At 40.9% G+C, this 19,514-nt stretch overlaps 1 protein-coding gene across 3 annotated transcripts in view; it reads left to right on the top strand.

The window, feature by feature from the left end:
• The window catches only part of ARHGEF3 (Rho guanine nucleotide exchange factor 3), a 362,873-nt gene that overhangs the window by 309,009 nt on the left and 34,350 nt on the right, over positions 1-19,514 (top strand). Inside the window, exon 1 of one of the 3 annotated variants that reach the window (XM_073644610.1) lies at positions 5,334-5,740. The exons of the other annotated variants lie outside the window; for them this stretch is intronic. Coding sequence (XP_073500711.1) covers positions 5,651-5,740 — 90 coding nt within the window. The 5' untranslated portion in view covers positions 5,334-5,650. Of the gene's footprint in view, positions 1-5,333; positions 5,741-19,514 lie in introns of those variants that run through there. 3 annotated transcript variants of the gene reach the window in all.

Here is a 19,514-nt window from a genome sequence, read left to right as displayed (position 1 = left end):
ACAACAAGAACTAGTGTGAGGCTTTAGGCAGGGTTACGTGAGGATAACTGGAGGACTCCAAGGGTTGAGGACAATTAAAGAGCACTTGCCAGATCATTTGCATAATCGACAAAGTTGATACAATACTGGGTCTACCAACAGCAAAGCTCCATACACCGCTTAATGGATGCTACTGGGTCCTGCAACAATTCCCTTGAATATGAACTAAGCTGCAGTACCTGAGAGTGACCACTATATAGTGTACGGCGCTGTTCTGTTCCAACTCTATATATACTGTAACATCTGTCCAGAACTGATAACAGCTGATCGGCACTGATGCCGGGGGTTGGACTCTCACCATTCTCATATTGGTGACCTATCCTAATTACTTTATGGGTTATTTTTATTTTTCTGCTAAAAAAATGGTAATAAAAATAATGAGTTTCTCAAATACATTAAAAGCCCCTCACTCTGAACAAACCCATTGCCCCCTGTCCCCTTGAGAATCCAACAGGTATAGAGAAAACGCATTATCAGTAAATGCCCTGGTAATTACAGGTATTGCTAAATTACAGATACCTCATACCCAGGGAGCAAATACAGCCCTAAAAGCTTTGTTAATGGGATCCCCGAATTACAAAAACACCAATTACTCTAGAATTCCCCACTCCCCTCTTAAGGGAATTTGCAACTCTATAGGTCTCTGACAGAGGGCACTTTGTGGAGTAGCGATACTGATTAATGGGTATAATGTCAGTACCACCCCCCAATTTCAGGCTCATTTCATTACCATAGCTAAGTCCTATTTGTGTCTTCTCTTATGGAAAGCAGCATATTTACATAGAGTACAAAAAAGTGATCACCCCTTCCCAGTCATTCAGCCATATAGAAACTGACTTACCAGAAAATGGAATTTCATCAATAATATTTCACTGATTTTAAGGGATAGTGCTGTTATAAAAATATACTTCATTATTAATTATACCTAAATATATAACCTATTAATATTCTTTGGTGCCCCAATCATTTCTCTCCTGATCCCGGGTTTAGCAGCTCCTCTTCCTGAATATCATCATTACTGTTTAATCAGGACAATGTGCCGCCTAGGACAATGAAGCACTCCTCCTCCTCCTCCCATCAAAATTGTTATCCTCTTAATATATTGCAGTCATCATATTATACAGCACTGTGTACTTACAATTGCTCATTTTGCCTTTCTACCCAGGTAATTCTTCTCTTTTCCATTAGGTCTATGACATCACTTGATTAAAAACTGACTAGCTGAATCCTTCTAAGCTCTGTGTAGAAACAGGAGGTTAATTTTTCCTGTATGACTCATCAGTCACTGCAAAAGTCCCTGGCAGAAGGGAGCAGCTGGGTCAGGAGTTGAAGAGGGGGTTGATAAATGCAGGGACAAGAGACCTCCTGTTTCTACATAGAGCAGAGAAAAGAGAATGAACTGGGTAGAAAGACAAAATGAGCAATTGTAAGTACACAGTGCTGTATAATATGATGATTGCTATATATTAAGAGGATAAATATATTGATGGGAGTACTTCTTAAATGCCAGGCTGAACGCTGAACGGCTCATGTAAATAGACAATTAGTCTATATTTAGTACACCCAAAGAGCATCATGTACGATATACATAGTGCTTTGCTCCATTGACTTCAGTGGATGAGCAGTACAATCGGGCTTTCCCATAAAACTGGTTTTCCTAGAACGGTTTCTTTATATATATTTAAAAAAAAAAACTGGATCAAAAATCATACCTGACATGGTCATTGCTTTGGCTTCACACTGCTATAATACAGTCTTATATTAATATAAATATTATGACCACAACTGCCAGAGTCCTGTTGATCACTGGAACTGAGAAAGTGGTTCTATGCATCTATAAAATACCTACTGTTATGAGAAGCTCAGGGGGCTCGCTGCGTGAGGTGGATCCTCTAAGCTCAAGGTCAAGGTGAGTTCATAGGCCACGGGTGGTAGTGCAGCAGGTTGGTAAGTAAAGGGACTAGAAGCTGTAGGTAGACAGGTGGAATGCTGGAAACTGCAGGCAGGCGCAGAACGTCAGGAAACTGCAGGCAAGCAGAGGATGCCAGAACACCACAGGCAAGCAGGCAGAGCACAGGAATCAGCAGGCAGGTAGAGGGCATCAGGAAACTGCAGGGAAGCAGCGGATGGCAGAAAACCGCAGGCAAGCCGGTGAAGTACAGGAAATCACAGGCATATGGAGAACATCAGGAAACCGCAGGCAAGCTTGTGGAGTGCAGGAAATCGCAGGCAGGTAGCAGATAGCATTCTGGAGTAACGGGAAAGTTAGCAACCAAGGAAGCTGCACATGGCCAGGAAGACGTCCTGAAAACCGCAGGCGGACACAAAGAGGGGGTCCAGGAAACCCGGGACAGGAAGCCGACAGATCTCTGAAGTTACTAGAAGCCGCGGACAAGTAGATAGAGATACTAGAAGGTGCTGGTGTACAGTAGGCGTCCTGTAGCCCACAGCCAAGTTGCTGTGCACACATAAACTGCAAGTCTAGTCTCAGATTGAGTCAATGCCAACTCGGATGTGTGTCTTAGAAGCCCTAAAATAGGCCCAGGAAGTTCATCACATGGAAGCATGCCAGGCCACCTGCAAAGCCCGACGTGGTTCAACAGAAATTTCAATGGACCGGGGCAGATGGAGCAGAGCCCAGCGCAGGAACAGATGTGTAATACTTACAGAAGGTTAAAACTGAACTTTTGGCATGATATATACTTTCAAGTATCTTTATAGAGCGGTTACATGTGTATATGTTCAAAATAACTATTTCTGACCATACTATTCCTTGTATCCTGCATTTTCAACAGTTTATCCCTATATGTCATAATTTGCAATTGAGTCTGAGATGTTGGGAAGAAACTAGATACTATGATGTCTCCCATACACAGCAAAGGGTACAGGGAGGGATTCCTGCTTCTCATTCCTTATTTAGCACACAGGCAAAAGCAGCAGAAGCGTGGAGGACATTATACAGCAGTACTGAGCTGTGTAGATGTGCATCCAGGTATGAAGTAAAAGACTTGTTAGAAAGCTCAGCACAATCTTTTCGTGTCTCTCTTGCTTTTTTCTCACTCTGCTCTTTACTTCTCTACTCCCCTCTCCGTAGAAAATAATAGGAAGTGTAACTAGACACCTCTCTATGCTGGCAGTCCGTCTTGCCTTGAACAGTAGGAGTTGAGCTGCTATTTTTTTTCTTAAAGTGAATTATGAGTTCAAGGGGGAAGGGAAAAAGTGACTCATAAGTGGATAACAACGCAGATTTCTCTGATAAGGTATATTACAAAGTTTCTCATATTCATTTGTTCTACTGATTTATGCAAAGTTTGTTGAAAGTGTAGTTCTCATCTAAGCCTCCAAACCAAGATAAAGTTTTGCGTTACAATGACTCATGTATCTTAGGGTTTGATAATATCTCGTGTATTAGATTTATTTTACTGAGGAAGCTATGTGGACTTCTCAGTAATGCAGACCGTCTTGACACCTGTCTTTCATAGAAAATATAGAAAAGGATGTACAAAATCTGCCCAACAAGTATCTGAAGCTAAAATTCTGATAGGGAATTGGAAAACCTGCCCAGAATGGAAATGTGTAAATGAAGCTCCTTGCTCGTATTGGTCCTGTATTAGGAAATGATAAACATTCAAGGAATAAGGGTAAAAAATATTTTTTTATCACCTTTAATTTTAGATAGAAATTCTTTGAGAAATAAAGCCAGTGCTTTACTTACATAAACAGAGATCTGCCTGACGTTTGTAATGGAAGCAGCTCGGGACGAAAGACGAGCGATCTCAGGTAGTTAGTTATAAGGCTACGTTCACACCTGTGATTTGACATTCAGTTTGTTCTGTTTTATTGGAACAGACAGATGGAATTAATGGCAAAAATGGACCTGTTACATAACTGATGTAAATGGAAGCAGGGGGATCCCATTGATTAATATGGGGTCTGTCTTGGCTCAGCATCGAGAATTTGTTCTTCCATTCTAAAAACTGTCATTTAACAAAATTCAGATGGACCCAAAAATAATCAATGAGGTTCCCCCCACTTCCATTTGCATCAGTTATACCACAGATCTGTTCTTGACATTAATTCCATTTGTCACAAAAAATGGAATCAACAAACGAGATGGCAAAATTCAAGTGTGAACGTAGCCTAACATTTAATTGTAATTCTTGTTATCATTAATGACTTGCAAAAAATAGGCATTGGATGCTTATATGGGCATTTTATCTGTCCATGCAAAAAAAAAATTACCATAAGAAAAGAAAAGTGTAGAAAGACATTAGCTAAGATTATTATTATTATTATTATTATTATTATTATTATTATTATAAAGGAATAGAAAGGGGGCAAGAGATGAGATGAAAGAGGAGTACACAGACATGCAGCAAAGCACAATATATAGAGAGTACTGGAAGAGAAGTACATAAGAATGAGAGAGACGTAGAGTGTAAGGGAAAGAGGCAATGAGAGAGATGGGGTATGTAGAGAGGGATGAGATAAAGAAACCACGAGAAGGGACAGAAAATAGAAGTGAAAAGTGGAGAGAAAGTTCGATAGAGAGAGAGCAATGAAAGGTGAGAGAGAGACTTAGAGAGCAATGCCAGAGAAGTGTATAAGGATGAGATAGAGGTAGAGTGGAGCAAGAAGAGAGGAGAAGAGACAAGAAGAATATAGAGGAATGGAACAAAGAAACATAGGAAGAGACAGAAAATAGAAAAGTGTAGAGAAAAAGAGAGACAGACATAGAGAGCAATGAGAGGTGAAGAGACTGACAGTAAGGGTATAATGAAAGCAATGAGATATGGGAGGAGACAGACTGTAAAGGTGGCTCAGTGGTTAGCATTGTTGCTTTGCAGCGCTGGTGTTGATAGGGAGTTTAGATTGTGAGCCCCATTGGGGACAGCAATGGTAATGAAGATGGTGAAATAGGATGGCGCTATATAAGCAATGCGTAATAATAATACCAAGCAAACAGAGGGAAAGAGACATATAGTAGACCAAGCAAAGAGAGCGAACAAGACAGTGAAGGGTATAGACTGAGCAGTTAGGGGAAGAGACAATGAAAGTCATATACAAAGCATTTAGAGAGGGGGAGAGACGCAGAGAGCCATATCCAGAGCAATAAGGAGCAGAGAGACAAAAGGGGGCTTCTGTAGAATTGAGACAGGAACAGAGAGAAAGAGTGAGGGGGAGAGACTGTCACACAGTGAAACAAAGATGTACATAGGCTATAGAGCAATGAGGGATGATTGGCAGAGGGAGGGAGCTGAGTGCAGAGCAGTGCAGGGTGGGAGGAGAGGCTGCTACCAGTGATCGGTGGCTGCAGAGCTCTGTGCACTTCCTGCAGAGCTGGCAGAGCGCAGGTTGTGGTGATGAGCTGCAGCCACTTCCTCCCCCAGAACAGGAGAGAGGAGGGATTTCTCTAATGACTCTGGTGTAGTGTTTCCATTGCTGACACCAGAAGCTTTCCCCTCTCCTCCCCTGTTAGTCAGCCAGTGTAATGCACTCACATCACAGCTGGATTGTTCTCTCTCTCTGGAGCTGAAGGCTGTGCTTTTACGCATCAGTTTTGCGCTCAGGATCCACTGTGACCACCCAAACCACCCACCCGACAGCCACAATGGTGGCGAAGGATTATCCCTTCTATCTCACAGTCAAGAGAGTCAATTTAACTCTGGAAGTCAAGAGTGCAACTACCAAGAGCATTGAGGTAACCTGAGATGAATGCATGGTTGAATGGATGGATGATGAGGGTCTTCCCTGGTGCTGTCTGTGTGCTCTCTTACTAGGAATATGAGCTTTCCCTGGAGAAGGGAAATGAATGAGACTTACACTCTCCATACTATGTTGGATGCTGTCCAGGCTGTCTGGTTATGTTCATTAGTGTTTAGATTCAGGTTGTAAGTCTCTGTCTGAAGTCTGATTTCTGTGCAGAGGTTATTTTGCTGCACTGTAGAAGACAAGGGTGTTTTTTTTGTAGCAATCAGTGCAATATCTGTATCCAAATGTCCTATGTCTCATTTGCTTTGTTCTTCATAGTCTGTTTTGACTCTATGGATACAGTGTAGTCTACAAACATCACAGCAATTGTGAATTCCACTGTGGGAGATGTCCACAAGTCAGTGTAAATCTCCCAGGTGTTTGCATGGTGCACTCAGCCAGTGGTGACATGGTTAAATGATTGGGTTAGCTAGGCAGGTAATGGACACCAGTGAAGTGTCACTCATGCCAGACTGCAAAACAGAACATTTTCTAACCTGTCTGGACACATCTGTTGTGAAGCTTTACCTGTCAGGACACAGAGAGAGAATTCCCTTCTTACAGGTTAAAGCATCAAACCAAACCTAGTATAATCCATCCTGTAATCTTCTAGTAGGTGGCTTCAATCTAAACATGTCAGGTATAATAATCGTTACCCATCCCTCTCTGGCTTATTTTTATTGAAGCCTGTTATTAACTTCTATGTGCATACCGTACATGTAAGCAGAGTTCACCAGTATGGCGATATTACATAAGGAAATTCACACTATTGCACGTGGTGATTACTAAAGACAAACCTGAGGGTTCCTAGTAGCAAAATAATCAATGTGAAAAATTGTAATGCCAGTGGATGTGTAGTGACATATCAATAGTAACTCAGCATTGATTGGATTCAAGATAATTCACTCCGCATATTTTTTGCAGAAATTTCCGCTACTGAACATCATTTCTATAAGATGATAAATACGGGTCCAATTTTCATCCAGAATAGTGGAACGATTTTTTTCTCACCTGTCATCCACGTGTAACCCATTTTTTTACTCAGCAGTTATTAATCATTTACAGTTTCCTATGTTACAGAATTGTAATGTATCCATAAAAATCAGACACCACTCTGATGGTCTATATGTCATCCGATTTTTTTTTTTCCCATTTCTGAGTGAAATCGCAGCTTGTTGCAATTTTTTTCTCATCTGAAAAAAACCCGCAGATCTGCACTGCCTCATTGAATAACATTGATCCCTTTTTTTATCGGATTACACTCGCCCGAGTTATACGCTCAGATGAGCAAACCCAAAATCTGTTTTTTTTTTTCCGGAATACGTGCCTAGATTTCTGTAAGTCCCATCTGAATATGGCAATTGCAGGAATGTTGATGTGCAAATGTAGCCCCAAATCAATAATTTTCCTCTCGACCACTGTTTCATTTAAGGGAGTTTTTTTTTGTTCCATTTGTTCAACAGTTTTATTAGTAATTTATATTTAGCCTTCAGAAAAATATGAAATCTGATCTGAATTGAGTATCTTATTCAAGCAGAAGAATGACGATAAGATCTTATGTGTAACTATCTGGAAACAACAACTGATATGATAAAATAGCAGGAAATCGTCTTCGGAGGCAGCTCAAATGGTGATCTTATGAGATACTGATGTGAACTTGGGTTCCAGCGTATCTCTTTTTACACTTTGGTTGATGCATTGAGTGATAGGTTATGCAAGAATCTTACAGAGCGGAGTTGGAGACACCACCAGGCACTGCCTTGTACAAAGCTGTAAGATCCTTGTAAGATCAAGGTTCTGTGCTGATATAAATATCTAAAGCTCAGGCTCCATGCCCTCTGTTTTTTACAAAAGTTTTGTCCTTTTTTTTTTACCACGAAAATGTCCATTGAAAATACCTGTCCTGCCTAAGAGAAACATTGCATGCTGCATTACAATGGCCTTGTCCTTTGGTTTTATGGTAACCACCCTTGGGAATGATGACCATCATATAACGCTTCATTGTATCCAAATAGTAGGAGAATAAAATGCCGAATGAGTGGTGGTACTTTTCTAATTATCATCCATTTCATTGCACCAATTTATTTTCTAGTACTGTAGAGCGTTTAATGTTTCCATCTCATTTCAGTGCAACGTGTTTGCACAAAGTGGTCAAATTGAGCAACATTTACCTTAGCAGATGATGATTGAAGTTTTCTAACCTGACACATCATATTTTTGACTATAGATCATTTGCTCAATAATATATAAAAATGGTCAACTTTGGCCAACTTTCATCCTTTGTGCATAGGCAGCTTAGCAATGAGAGAAGCAATTTGCACCGTATGCAATTTTTGGTGTGATCTTCCGACAATCTATGGTAGACCACAAGTCACTAATAGAGAAGAGCAAACCCGAACTTAAATGCTCGAGGCTCTTACCGAAAACTGTGCTAAACTCCGAACACTGACTTTTCCCGGAAGTCCGTTTTAATGTTTGAAGTTACGGGGGAAGTCTGGAGAGAGAGAAAATATTTTCAAGCTCCAAAAGTCGAGTCCCAATTGTTTTCAATGAGGTTTGAGTTCAGGTTGAAGTTTGGGTACAGTTCTGGCACCCGAACCAAACTTTGGACTAAAGTTTGGGTCGGATACCAGAATTCAAACTTCCCCAGGTCCGCTCATTCCTAGACACTAACAGATCCCACTTAGGCTTTGTTCACACATTGCGTTTTTTCAGCTTTTTTTGATGCAAATTTTCAGCTGCGTTTTACAGTACCAGCTAAGTCTAAGAGATTCCAGAAATCTCATGGACGCACCTTGTTTTTTGTTCTCAATATTTTGTGCTTTGCGTGTTTTCTTGCAGAATACAGCATGTCGCTTCTTTCAGAGTTTTTCACCCATTGGAAGTAATGAGTGGTGAAAAAAACACAGAAAAAAAACCACACCAAAATGCAGTTGTCAGGTTTTTCAGTGTTTTTTCAGCGTTTTTTGTGCCAAAACCAGAATGAGATCTTTTTTTTAACTGAACTTTATGTACATGCATAACGGAGACAAAAAGGACAGTTAAAAAAAAGCAGCAAAAAAAACAAGCAAAAAAGCAAGAAAAAATTCTGAACAAAGGTTTTGCTGCAGAAGAAAAACGTTGAAAAAAAACGCAATGTGTGAACACAGCCTTAAAGTGTCTGGATCTATGAGCAATACCGCTTTACTGTTGGTAAATCTGGGCTTGATGTAAGAAGTAAAAGGCCTGTTCAATCACTTTCTTGTAAGTATTTCGGAAGGACTGGTCCCACTGTAGCTTGACTTCTTTCTAGCCCTGTTTGTGCTCCGGGTACATTGTGCCGGGAACAATGGTTTGTTATGAATTTGGTTCCTTTACAGATTGTATTTCCAGTTTCCGAAGGAGAGGGAGAGTTCTCCCAGATAACCGAGCCTTGAAAAACTTTGACCTTTGTTTTCTCAGGCACTTCTAGACATGCAGCAGCTGCCAGGATCTCTATGGGATTAACAGGTTTCCTCAGTCTTTTGAAGAGACATTTACAGCCAAAGAGGTAGCATTCCAGGTCCGGGGGCAGCAGGGGTTCATCAACGCAGCTTGTGGTCACAGACAGGGGGATCCCTGTAGGAACATGCCGCTGCAAAGACTGATTTTTATTTAAGCGTCTACTGTAAAATTCAGACCTAAGAGAAAATGTGTAAATGGCTGCAATAGTAAATTAGAAGCATCAGCATTTACATGGCATAAATTTGAGACAAAGTGGAATGATTGATTGCTTTTGTTGGGGTCGTATAGGTAGCCATATAGCTTGCCACCAAGGTCTTATTAAATGGAGGGTAACTAACTAGTTCCCAATGATATTGCAATAGAGCAACCCCCCAACAAATGCCACTACTTTATGTTACTCTCATTCTCACTGCAAAGAAAATGAGCACAGGCGGGGGTAAAGCCCAGATATGTTCTTGCCAAGATTTGTTACCTGCTTTGATGGCCCCATACCGAGCATCTCTAAGCTGGCTGAAATCAGTTTGTCTTCCCTAATGTAAGTGACGGTACTTGTTACTGCCGTCTTCTCGTTAACCTTTCATCACGTTTCGAAAGAAATGAAACACCTGAATGGGAACTAAATCTCGTTTTAAAATTGCAGATTTCTGACCATAAGGACTCGTTTTGACAGATAGCACTCATCATCCCCATGTTATTCTATGTCCAATTTTTTTTTCTATTCTGTCCGTAGAGAAAAATCGCAGCATGCACGGGTTGCTTCTGATTATTGGATTGCACTCGGCCATTCATGTCTATGAATCCGTGGCAAAAATCGGACTGCACTCGAATGACGTATGAGTGCTGACCGATTTTCACAGACAGAATGGAGAAGAAGAAAAAAAATATTATTTCTTATTCTCCATATCTGAGAAAATCGGATCACACTGATCAAATTCTGATCAGAGCGTGATTAGCATTATCGGACCGACCAGAGAAAAACAGTTGTGTGATCCGAGCGAAACAAGTCGATCGGAGCTCGTTTAAAGTCCTTTTATGTGCCGATCCAAAAGGATTGAGATAATTGTTTAGTCCCCATACATTTTAGATATTGTCGACAGCACATTCCTAATCTTACACATGTAGACGTGCTGCCGACAGTGATGATATTTGGACCATATGAGCAATCCAGTCCATGGCGGGGTGTGCTTACAATGATCGGCATTTTTATGAGCGCTTGTTCAGCCAATTATCAGCACATGGTTAGAAAAGCTATTTATTGGCAATTTTTCAGTTTTAGGGGGGAGGGGGATAATAATTGACTAATTTTATTTATAATGCTTATATATCGTCATTAATTCTACAGCGCGTCAGACATCATCATCGCTGTCCCCATTAAGGTTACCAAACTAGATTCCCTATCAGTATGTCTTTGGAGTGTGGGAGGAAACCGGAGAACCCCGAGGAAGCCCACGCAAACACGGGGAGAACCTACAAACTCCTTGCAGATCTATGGGATAATGTAACAATTTTTCTGAAACTCTCGGAGTTTGGCATGATATCAGCTGAATGTAAGAAGATATATTGTGCATCCTCCATATGTCGGTGCATCCTGCACAAAACTGTTGAAGCTTTTTTTTTTCTGTCCTCGCAGGACGTGTCATTCAACGTGTTTTGTGAGTGCGGTAAATAAGGAAAGGTCAGGTTCAGCATTTGTCTCTTACATACTGTCCATGCTATTAATAGGGTAATTGCAGAGCTCCGAGCGCTCCGCGCTGTTACTCACATCACAGGCCTCACTTCTGCGTTGCACAACTCATCATTCATTACCCCGGGGTTCTCCTTTTATGTGATAATAATTATTACTCATACGCTACGTCCTATCCTACAACGAGATGACGAATTCCAACAGCTGTCTGTACACGGACGTCAAATCCTATACCATTAATCAACGTAATGAACAGTTGTCAGAAATGCGTTAGTTAAATCTTTTATACTGGTGCGAATGTTTTAATTACTAAGAAGTCTATAAAAATTCCTTTTCTTCAGACTGCTCCGTTTCTTGCCCATCTAATGACTGCGGAGATAATCATCGTGTATTATAGCTCCAGGACTATTCCTGGGATTCTTGAAGTACATACGGCTAGCAATTTGCCGTTGTCTTTATTCTTTCTTTTCTGCAGAAGTATCAAACTGGTTTCTGAAGTGGTCTAACTGGCTTGTAAAGTTTACAGTAAGGTGTGCACCACTGGTTAACACAACTTTGAGCCTTCTGCACATGACCCCATATCCTCTGAGCTGTATGGAGCCACGAGACTATACTGTACCTCTGTATAAGGCTAATTTCATAGAGGGACTATAAAGTCACAAGTGCTGCCATGCTGTCTCCTGCGCACAGCTCGACTATGTGCTTTAGACCCTAGACTAGTTTCACAAGTCTGACATTCACAGTCCGAGTACAGACTGCGATGTCTAGATCGCCCGCTGGTCTCTTGGCCCAAACTCAACAGCCTCATAGACGCCTATCAGACTCAGTAGAGATCAGAACACTGGCTGACAATCCGGACATGAATGTTTGCCAACATGCCATAGAGAAGTATCAGAAGTTTCGACTGGGGGGGGTCCAGGTGCTGAACCCCTACTAATCCCTAACATGAAGGAATAGAAGGGCTCGGCTGAATCCAGTTGATACACTTTTTAGTCTTGGAGTTTGAGCAGGTCTTCATTTTACTGATCGTTGGGGGTCTCAGCACCTGGACCACCACCACTTAAAACAGTTCTATGCATAATGTATGACTTGTAATCTCCATCATTCTGGTAGACTGCTTCAGGTAAACAGTGACCTGTAATTTCTCCACATGGCTGAGACTAGGGTCAGAGTCCTTTGGCAAATTGATTAAGACTGACCCAATTTCACATAGGAGTTCAAATAACTTTCTGCTAATTACTTACTGGTTACGGATGATCAGAGCGGCTCTTAAACCAGCAGAGCATAGTATGTACTGACTGTCCAGCTGATAACCCCCACATACGCCCAACCAAATGAACCCTGTAACCTCCCTTTAAGGGACAGGGGCCACGCTAAAGTGCTAACAGTCATCTCAACCATGATAAATGGATCAAAATAACCGTGTCCTTGCCGAGGAACACATATTTCCGTTAGAACCCGGCTGATTATACAATCAATAAGTGTGGGATTTCACCAGTAGCCGATTAGCTGTTCGCCCTTTTGGCTGTTCAATACAAATTCGATCGTGTTTTATTGGTTATATTCTTGCTAAAATGTCATATATTAGTCTAGATCACTATTTCCAAATTATTGGCTCCCTAACTGCTGCAAAAACTACAAATACCAGCATGCCAGTCAGAAATCATTGGTTTTACAATATGTTGGAAACATCTTCCATTGACTTTCGTGACACCTATCTTTGATGCCAGTAGTTTATATGAGCTCCCGTCCTGACAGAGGAGCCGGCTCCTTTAATGTGTGTATGATATACTTGTGTTATGTAATCTTTGCTACATGTTGAAATAGAATATGCTGGTACAGTATAATTAATAATCGTGTCTGGGGCGCGGAGTTCCTACTGCTGTGTCAAAGCACGAACGGGAAATCCTATATTCTGTCTTGTTACACTGGCTAAATTAGGGTGATCTTTATTTTTATTTTTACTTATTTATATATTTCTTTATTTTGATCTATTTCTTATAATTCTACATTTATTTCATTAATTATTTTTTATACTGTTTGGTTAGTTTATAAATAATGGCATTAACACTCAGGACACTGGGCCACATAGATTAGAAAGTCATTGCAACAAAGTTGCCACATTGTGATACATTGTTGCATAATCTTGTATCATACTTTTTTCAATGGTCTTACGCATGCAATATCACAGGGCAACCCAAAGGTGTCTTTGTACCATTAGGTTCTGTTCAGATTATGATTGTAATCTTTGTGGAAGATAGGAAAAACTCTGAGCATATTCATAGGTTTCTGTTAACGCAATGGAAGCCAAAAGAGTGTCCTTTTGTTCTATGTCGGGTTGGTATTCGTCACTCTAGAATAGTGTAATAAGGCTATGCTGTTCCATACAAGGGTATGTAGTAAAACAATGTATACCATGCTGTACACTTTTTTTTCTGTTAACATTGGGAGGCAATGGATGTTGGATGAGGCCACTGTATGGCGTCCCCAAGGGCATCTCTAATATATATGTCAAATAGACATGTTGGGAACATGGCTTCAATTTGCAAACTTTAGTAGGCTTTGATCATATATACTGAAATAGTCTGTAACTGGTATGGGCCACTGTGCCAGTTATAAGTTACATTGAGAGATAACATCGTCAATGTAACGGCACAATGTAGATTTGTGTGAGTGTGTTTGTTGTTATATCTAGTCCTAATTCCATAGTGGATGATGAATAAACATATTTTTTTACGCCGTTAGACTCAATCTCGAGCCATGGCGACTAGGTGGACGAACGATGTGTAGAAGATCGATCTTGTGCAGCCTAGATAGGTCCACCAGGTTCTTCTCCGCCGTTATCTTGATAGTATCAAACCATCGGGTTGTTGGTCTTCCTCTTCACTTTGTTCCTTCTATTCTTCCTACCATGATGTCCTTCTCATGTTCTCTCTTCGTATGATGTTTCCAAAGTAGGCAAGTCCTAGCTGTGATCCTTGCTTCGAGTGACTTGTCTGGCTTGATTTGTTCCAAAATTGATTTGTTTGTTCTTTTTGCCATCCATTGATAACATCCTTCTCTAGCACCACATTTCAAAGGTGTCGATTCTAAGCATAGTCGCACAAAAAAACCATGCGGACCGGTTTTATATGAATATAACATTTCTAGGATGTGTTGATCTTACGTAATGGGAAAGATGTAGGTAGTTTATAGTAGCATGTAAGAATTGTGCAGATCTTACCATACCAGTCTCTCTTTTCAACAGCATAAATCTCTATAGAATTACGTGAAAATGAGGGTGTAAATTGTGGAGCTGAAACTGAGGGCATCGTTCCCATGCTGTGCCTCCAGATCTAGAAGATAATATACCTACACGCCCTAGCCTCCTCATGCCCTAGGGTGATTACCTCTCTCTTCAGTGTGACTGTCAGACAAGGAAGATATAGAGGAATTTTAATTGTTCATGTATTCTAGAAGGCGTGTGTACATAGTGAACATATTTGGAGTCACCTAAGTGATGAATGTAAAGACTACATCTCACGTTTCTGAAGATACTGGAATCATAGTCCAATAGAAAACATAGCAGAGGCACAATATTTTTTTTGTTCTTCCACTTTCTCACTATCTGTATGAATGATATCCACAATTTCCTCCCTTTTCTGAGCATGTTCACATCAGCCATAAGAAATGGGCTTGGGTCCAACCTGAGCAGAGACGACTTCTTCATTCCACACCATATATCTCCTACATGGGCTGTATATTTGCTACATATGACCCCTGATAAGAACTTAGCCTAGAAATTAAACCAAAAATACAATTGTCCTCACTGATTGCTAAAGCCCCCATACATATTGGATAAAAGTTGGTCTAACCTGCCAATTTCAGCGAGATCGGCTGACCATCTAATGTGTATGGGGTCTCCCAAGAGATTGTGTAAGGAGACCTAAAGATTGGAAGGTTGGAATTCAATCACCTGATCCTTTTATTTGGTGGGAAGGTGTAAGCTGCTGATACATGATTCTGGCAGAGGGTCTCTATTCATAGAGCTCATGGAGGAGTTGGGAAAGATAGCTGTCAGATCATTCGTCCAATAACTATCTAATGCATCTGATCAGCTTTCGTCTGTAGAATTTTCTGTGTGATCCCAAAACAGTCAGTAAGTCTTGCCGAAATTCTGCAGCAAATAAAGAGGTTACTGTCCTGCTGATCAGTCCAATTTTCTGCTGATGTCCGACTTACCAATATTCCATCCTACTGCAAAGGGGTTAGTCTCCTGCTGATCAGTCCTATTTTCTAATAATGTCCAGCTTACCAATATCCCATCCTACTGCAGAGGGGGGAGGCTCCTGCTGCAGCCAGTTGTCTTACAGTCAAACGCAGGACAGAAAGGTAGAGGAGGACGAGGGACATGACCTATTTGTTTAGACACGGAGAACATTTCTTTTTATATTTCTCAGATTTCAATTTATATATACGTAGGGATGAGCAGACCCTTGGAAGTTTGGATTCGTCCTAACTTTAGTCCAAAGTTCGGTTTGGGTGCTAGAACTGTACCCGAACTTGAACCAAAATCCGAACTCCATAGAAATGAATGGGACCCATACTTTGGTGCAGAAAATCTCTCTCGAACTCTAAAATGGACTTCCAAGAGAAGTCCGTGTTCGGAGTTCAGCACCGGACACTAACTGTCTGGTATGAACCCTGAATTTTACAGCTCGGGTTTCCTCATCTCTAGATACAGGATTGAAGAAAATGGGGAGATTAAGAGTGGATCTGCTGTAATATTTTCAGATTTGTTTCATTTTCTGGTTTATTTCTTTTTAGCATCTTTCATAATTTCTTGGTGAATATGTTTCATCATATTGCACCGGCTTCATGATCACCATGTACCAGGTGAAAATGTAGGAAGGACTTTCCATGTCAGCCTCGTCCCGGTCATATAATTCTTGTTTCCATAAATGTTTACTTGGAAAACTTAAGTATATTATCAAACTACAACCGTCGATTTAAAACGTTTTTTTGTCCCTCTGATCTCAAGGATAACCGGGGATATAGTATCTATAAGTTTAGGTGCATCTACATAATGTAGGTGGCTACACAACTACAGCGTGATATATAGATGCATACGTAACAAGAGCGGGTTTCATAACTCCCTGCTTTGATTGATGCTATCTCATGTTCTTGCTGTTCGCTGTGGTTTTGGATTTCTGTCAAGTTATGAAACTCCACTCTTAGGATTCTGCGGATTCGGGGCCAGTTTTGCCAGTAGCAGACTAATAAAGTAAGGTCCTTTGGCAGGAAGCCAGAGAAAATGTTGACTTACCTTTCCGATTGCTGAATGCTCTTGATATCTTGTAGGTTATGTTCAGATTAATAGGTTGGCAAGATGTAACATCTGTGAATAATAATGCTCTGTTTGATTTCTTTGACCCCCATGTGATTTGGGGGTAATAGTTTTGTCATAAATTACGGGTAATGTATGGCAGCAGGAAGTTCAGATTGCAGTCAAATGTTCTTGAGAAAAACTCTATATGCATACAATTTGCATGAATGTAAAGGTTCAGGTAACATTTTACTTCATGGGAATTCTTTAGGTGCCAGCTGTAGGGTGTGAGCTGTGTAGCAGTGAATATGAGCATACAAAGGGGTTGTATGACGTTAGTAAAACATGGCTGCTTTCTACCTGAAAAGGCACCACTCTTGTGCACAAAATGTGTCTAGTATTGCAGCTTAGCTCTATTCAAGTGAAGCTGCAGTACCACTTATAACCAGTGGATAAAGTGGTGCTGGTTCTGGGGCTGAGCTTCAATACCAGACAAGGTAAAAATTCCTGACCTCCCATGATTCTGCCCCTCTTTTCCTTTTTATGCTACGTCGCTCCATTGCAGAGATATTCACATTTGTTGCTTTTTGAGCGCAGTATGTGAAATCTCTCCTGGCAGTTAAACTGGACATTTCTTTCTCTGGGGATGAATGCTTCCATCTCTCCCTCCAAGATTTTGCCAATCACAGCTCACGAGTTGATTTAGCAGTCAAAGATGCTGCCGCGCTGCGATTGGTAGCGTCTGGGAAAGAGGGATAAAAGTACACACCCTAAAGAAGACTCTCAAGAAACACTTAGTGCAAGGAGAAATTCCACAGCCTGCACTCCAGAGGAAACAAATGTGAATATCTCTGCAATGGAGCGATGTAGCACAAAACGGAAAAGAGCAGCAGACTCAGGAGAGCTTAGAGATTTTTACAAGATATTTAACTATTTTTTTAGCACAGTTTGTAAGGTCATATTTATACATGGACTCTCATGTTTTAGAGTAGATGTTCATTCTATTTCTACAGATGTTCATAAAATCCAAATCCAAAGTTTGCAGTCAGTTCTCCTGAGGATGCATCATGGGTACCATATGTTTTACCATCATCTTCATATATAAATATCTACATAGTTAATCACTGCCCCCCAAAACTCTTGACTTTGGCCCCAGGCGAGAAGCATAAAGACTTTCTTCTCCGTACAGACACTAACTCAGAAACCGTCTAAACCCACTTCAAAGCCCGCACTCTTACTTCTGGGACTCGGCGGTAGCTTTCAGATGTATTTAAGTCATCAGCAAAATGTTCAGGGCCTCTCTGTAGTCAGAAGACTGTGATCCATTGGTAGCAAGAAGTTTATTTGAAGTCAGACACAACTTGCACAAACTTCCATAAAGGAACACTGTAGTCCTGCAACATGATATATGCAATATAATAACTGCGTTAGGTCTATGTGATCCTAAAACATTTTTAAGAGTCTGTCACCTCTCCTGACATGTCTGTTTTAGTAATTACTTGCATTCCCCTTGACATAATAATTGTGGATCATCTTTTCTTATTACTGCGTGTTCTTCCATTTCTCTGTTATTCCTTATAAATAAATTGACTACAGGGCGTTACCATTCTTTTTGTAAGAGTCAGACGGCCCGTATAACTTGGACGAGGATGGTAGCACAGTGCTCAGACTGGCCATTGGCTTTCCCCACCCAAGTGTGACAGCATGTATTTCTATGCAGCTGTCACACTCGGGTGGGGAGAGCCGATGGCCAGTCCGAACATTATTATCCTGGCCCGAATTATGCGGGACGTCTGGCTCTTCTCTAAGAGGGGTGTGCCTGGACACTTGTGGCACTGATTGGATAATGTCAGACTGAAAAAACACGTCCCCACTTGTAAGATCTAGTTATCAATTTGTTCATAAATTTCTAGGAGGGATAACTTGAGGAACCATACAATGAGGAGTTTTAAGACCAGATGCTCCAGAATTGTGATTCAATGATGACTACATGTATTTACTAAAATAGACATATCAGGAAAGCTGACCGGTCCTTTTTTTTTAGCACTTGTCATAGAGTTGTTCTTCTGTTATTTCTCTTGGAAATCTATGAACAAATTAACGAATGGGTGCTAATATTCGACTTCTCGATGAGTTGTATCCTTATATGATCTGACACTGTCAACACTGATAAAACTGTGTCGGGACAAACTCATTTGATAAGGGCAAAGGCAACATCCAGTTTTTGATTTATTTAGCCGTTTCCAGGAGGAACGACAAGCCCCAGAACAAACCATGCTCTAGAATAGCTAATTATTGGGGAACGCATGCATTCACTGAAACATAGATGTCAGAGGAGGTGACAGTACCCCAGTGCTTAGATGGCTCTTCAAGAGGAATAATAGAGGGACTGTATAATGCACAAACTATTTCCTTTAGTATTTTTTAAAACAGATATATCGGCAGGGGCTTAACTACAATAGGTGCAGGGGTTGCAATCGCACCCGGGCCCTGGTGCTTAAGGGGCCCAAAAAGTCAATTTGACCTATATGAAAAAAACAATGTTATTAAACACTTGCAAAAATTGGGGGCCCCATTGGAGCTTTTGCATTGGGGTCCATGAGCTTCAAGTTATGCCATGGCATATCGGTATGTTTTGAGCATTTCTATACTTTTCATACTATCACTTTTTGTTAATTTTCTTCTTGTGCGACTTTAGTTTTTGATTCCCACCTTAATAATCTTCCATGACCAGGCCTGTTCTCATTTTTTGTTTAATGGTTCACATACCGACATTCATTTTGCGTAGTGACTGCGCTCGATAAAACTCTGCACCATCGCTCGCTTGTGAAGTCAGAGATGACCTTCATATTTTTTACTGAGCCCTTTTTCCCTGGATATGCCTGAGCTTTTGACCTCCGCAGATGAAGCAAGAACTATTTTGCCATCTTGACAGCTGGTGGAGCATAAAGTACAAAGCAAAGAACCGCACTATTGTATGCCACCTGGTCCGAGACAGTGAATCCGTGGTTAATGTTATCCAGGTCACTGGCTCTTGTATTCGCAGCACAATACGAGCGGCTCTGAGTGGAGTTTGTCTTTCTTTTAGGAAGCCAAATCAAACTTGACTTTCAGTGGAGTGTGCTCTCCAGCCGATTGTGGGTGGTCCGTGCAATGAAATTCAGTAGAGCGCTAATCAATACTATGAGAAAAACAATTTAACATGACCTGACAATCCGGAATAGACACTTTCTTCAAAATCATTATGACCTA

The sequence above is a fragment of the Phyllobates terribilis genome, unplaced genomic scaffold, assembly GCF_046119375.1.
Source record: "Phyllobates terribilis strain yellow unplaced genomic scaffold, ASM4611937v1 Scaffold_8__6_contigs__length_399053987, whole genome shotgun sequence".
Lineage (NCBI taxonomy): Eukaryota > Metazoa > Chordata > Amphibia > Anura > Dendrobatidae > Phyllobates > Phyllobates terribilis.
This window is presented reverse-complemented; position numbering and strand designations above follow the sequence as displayed.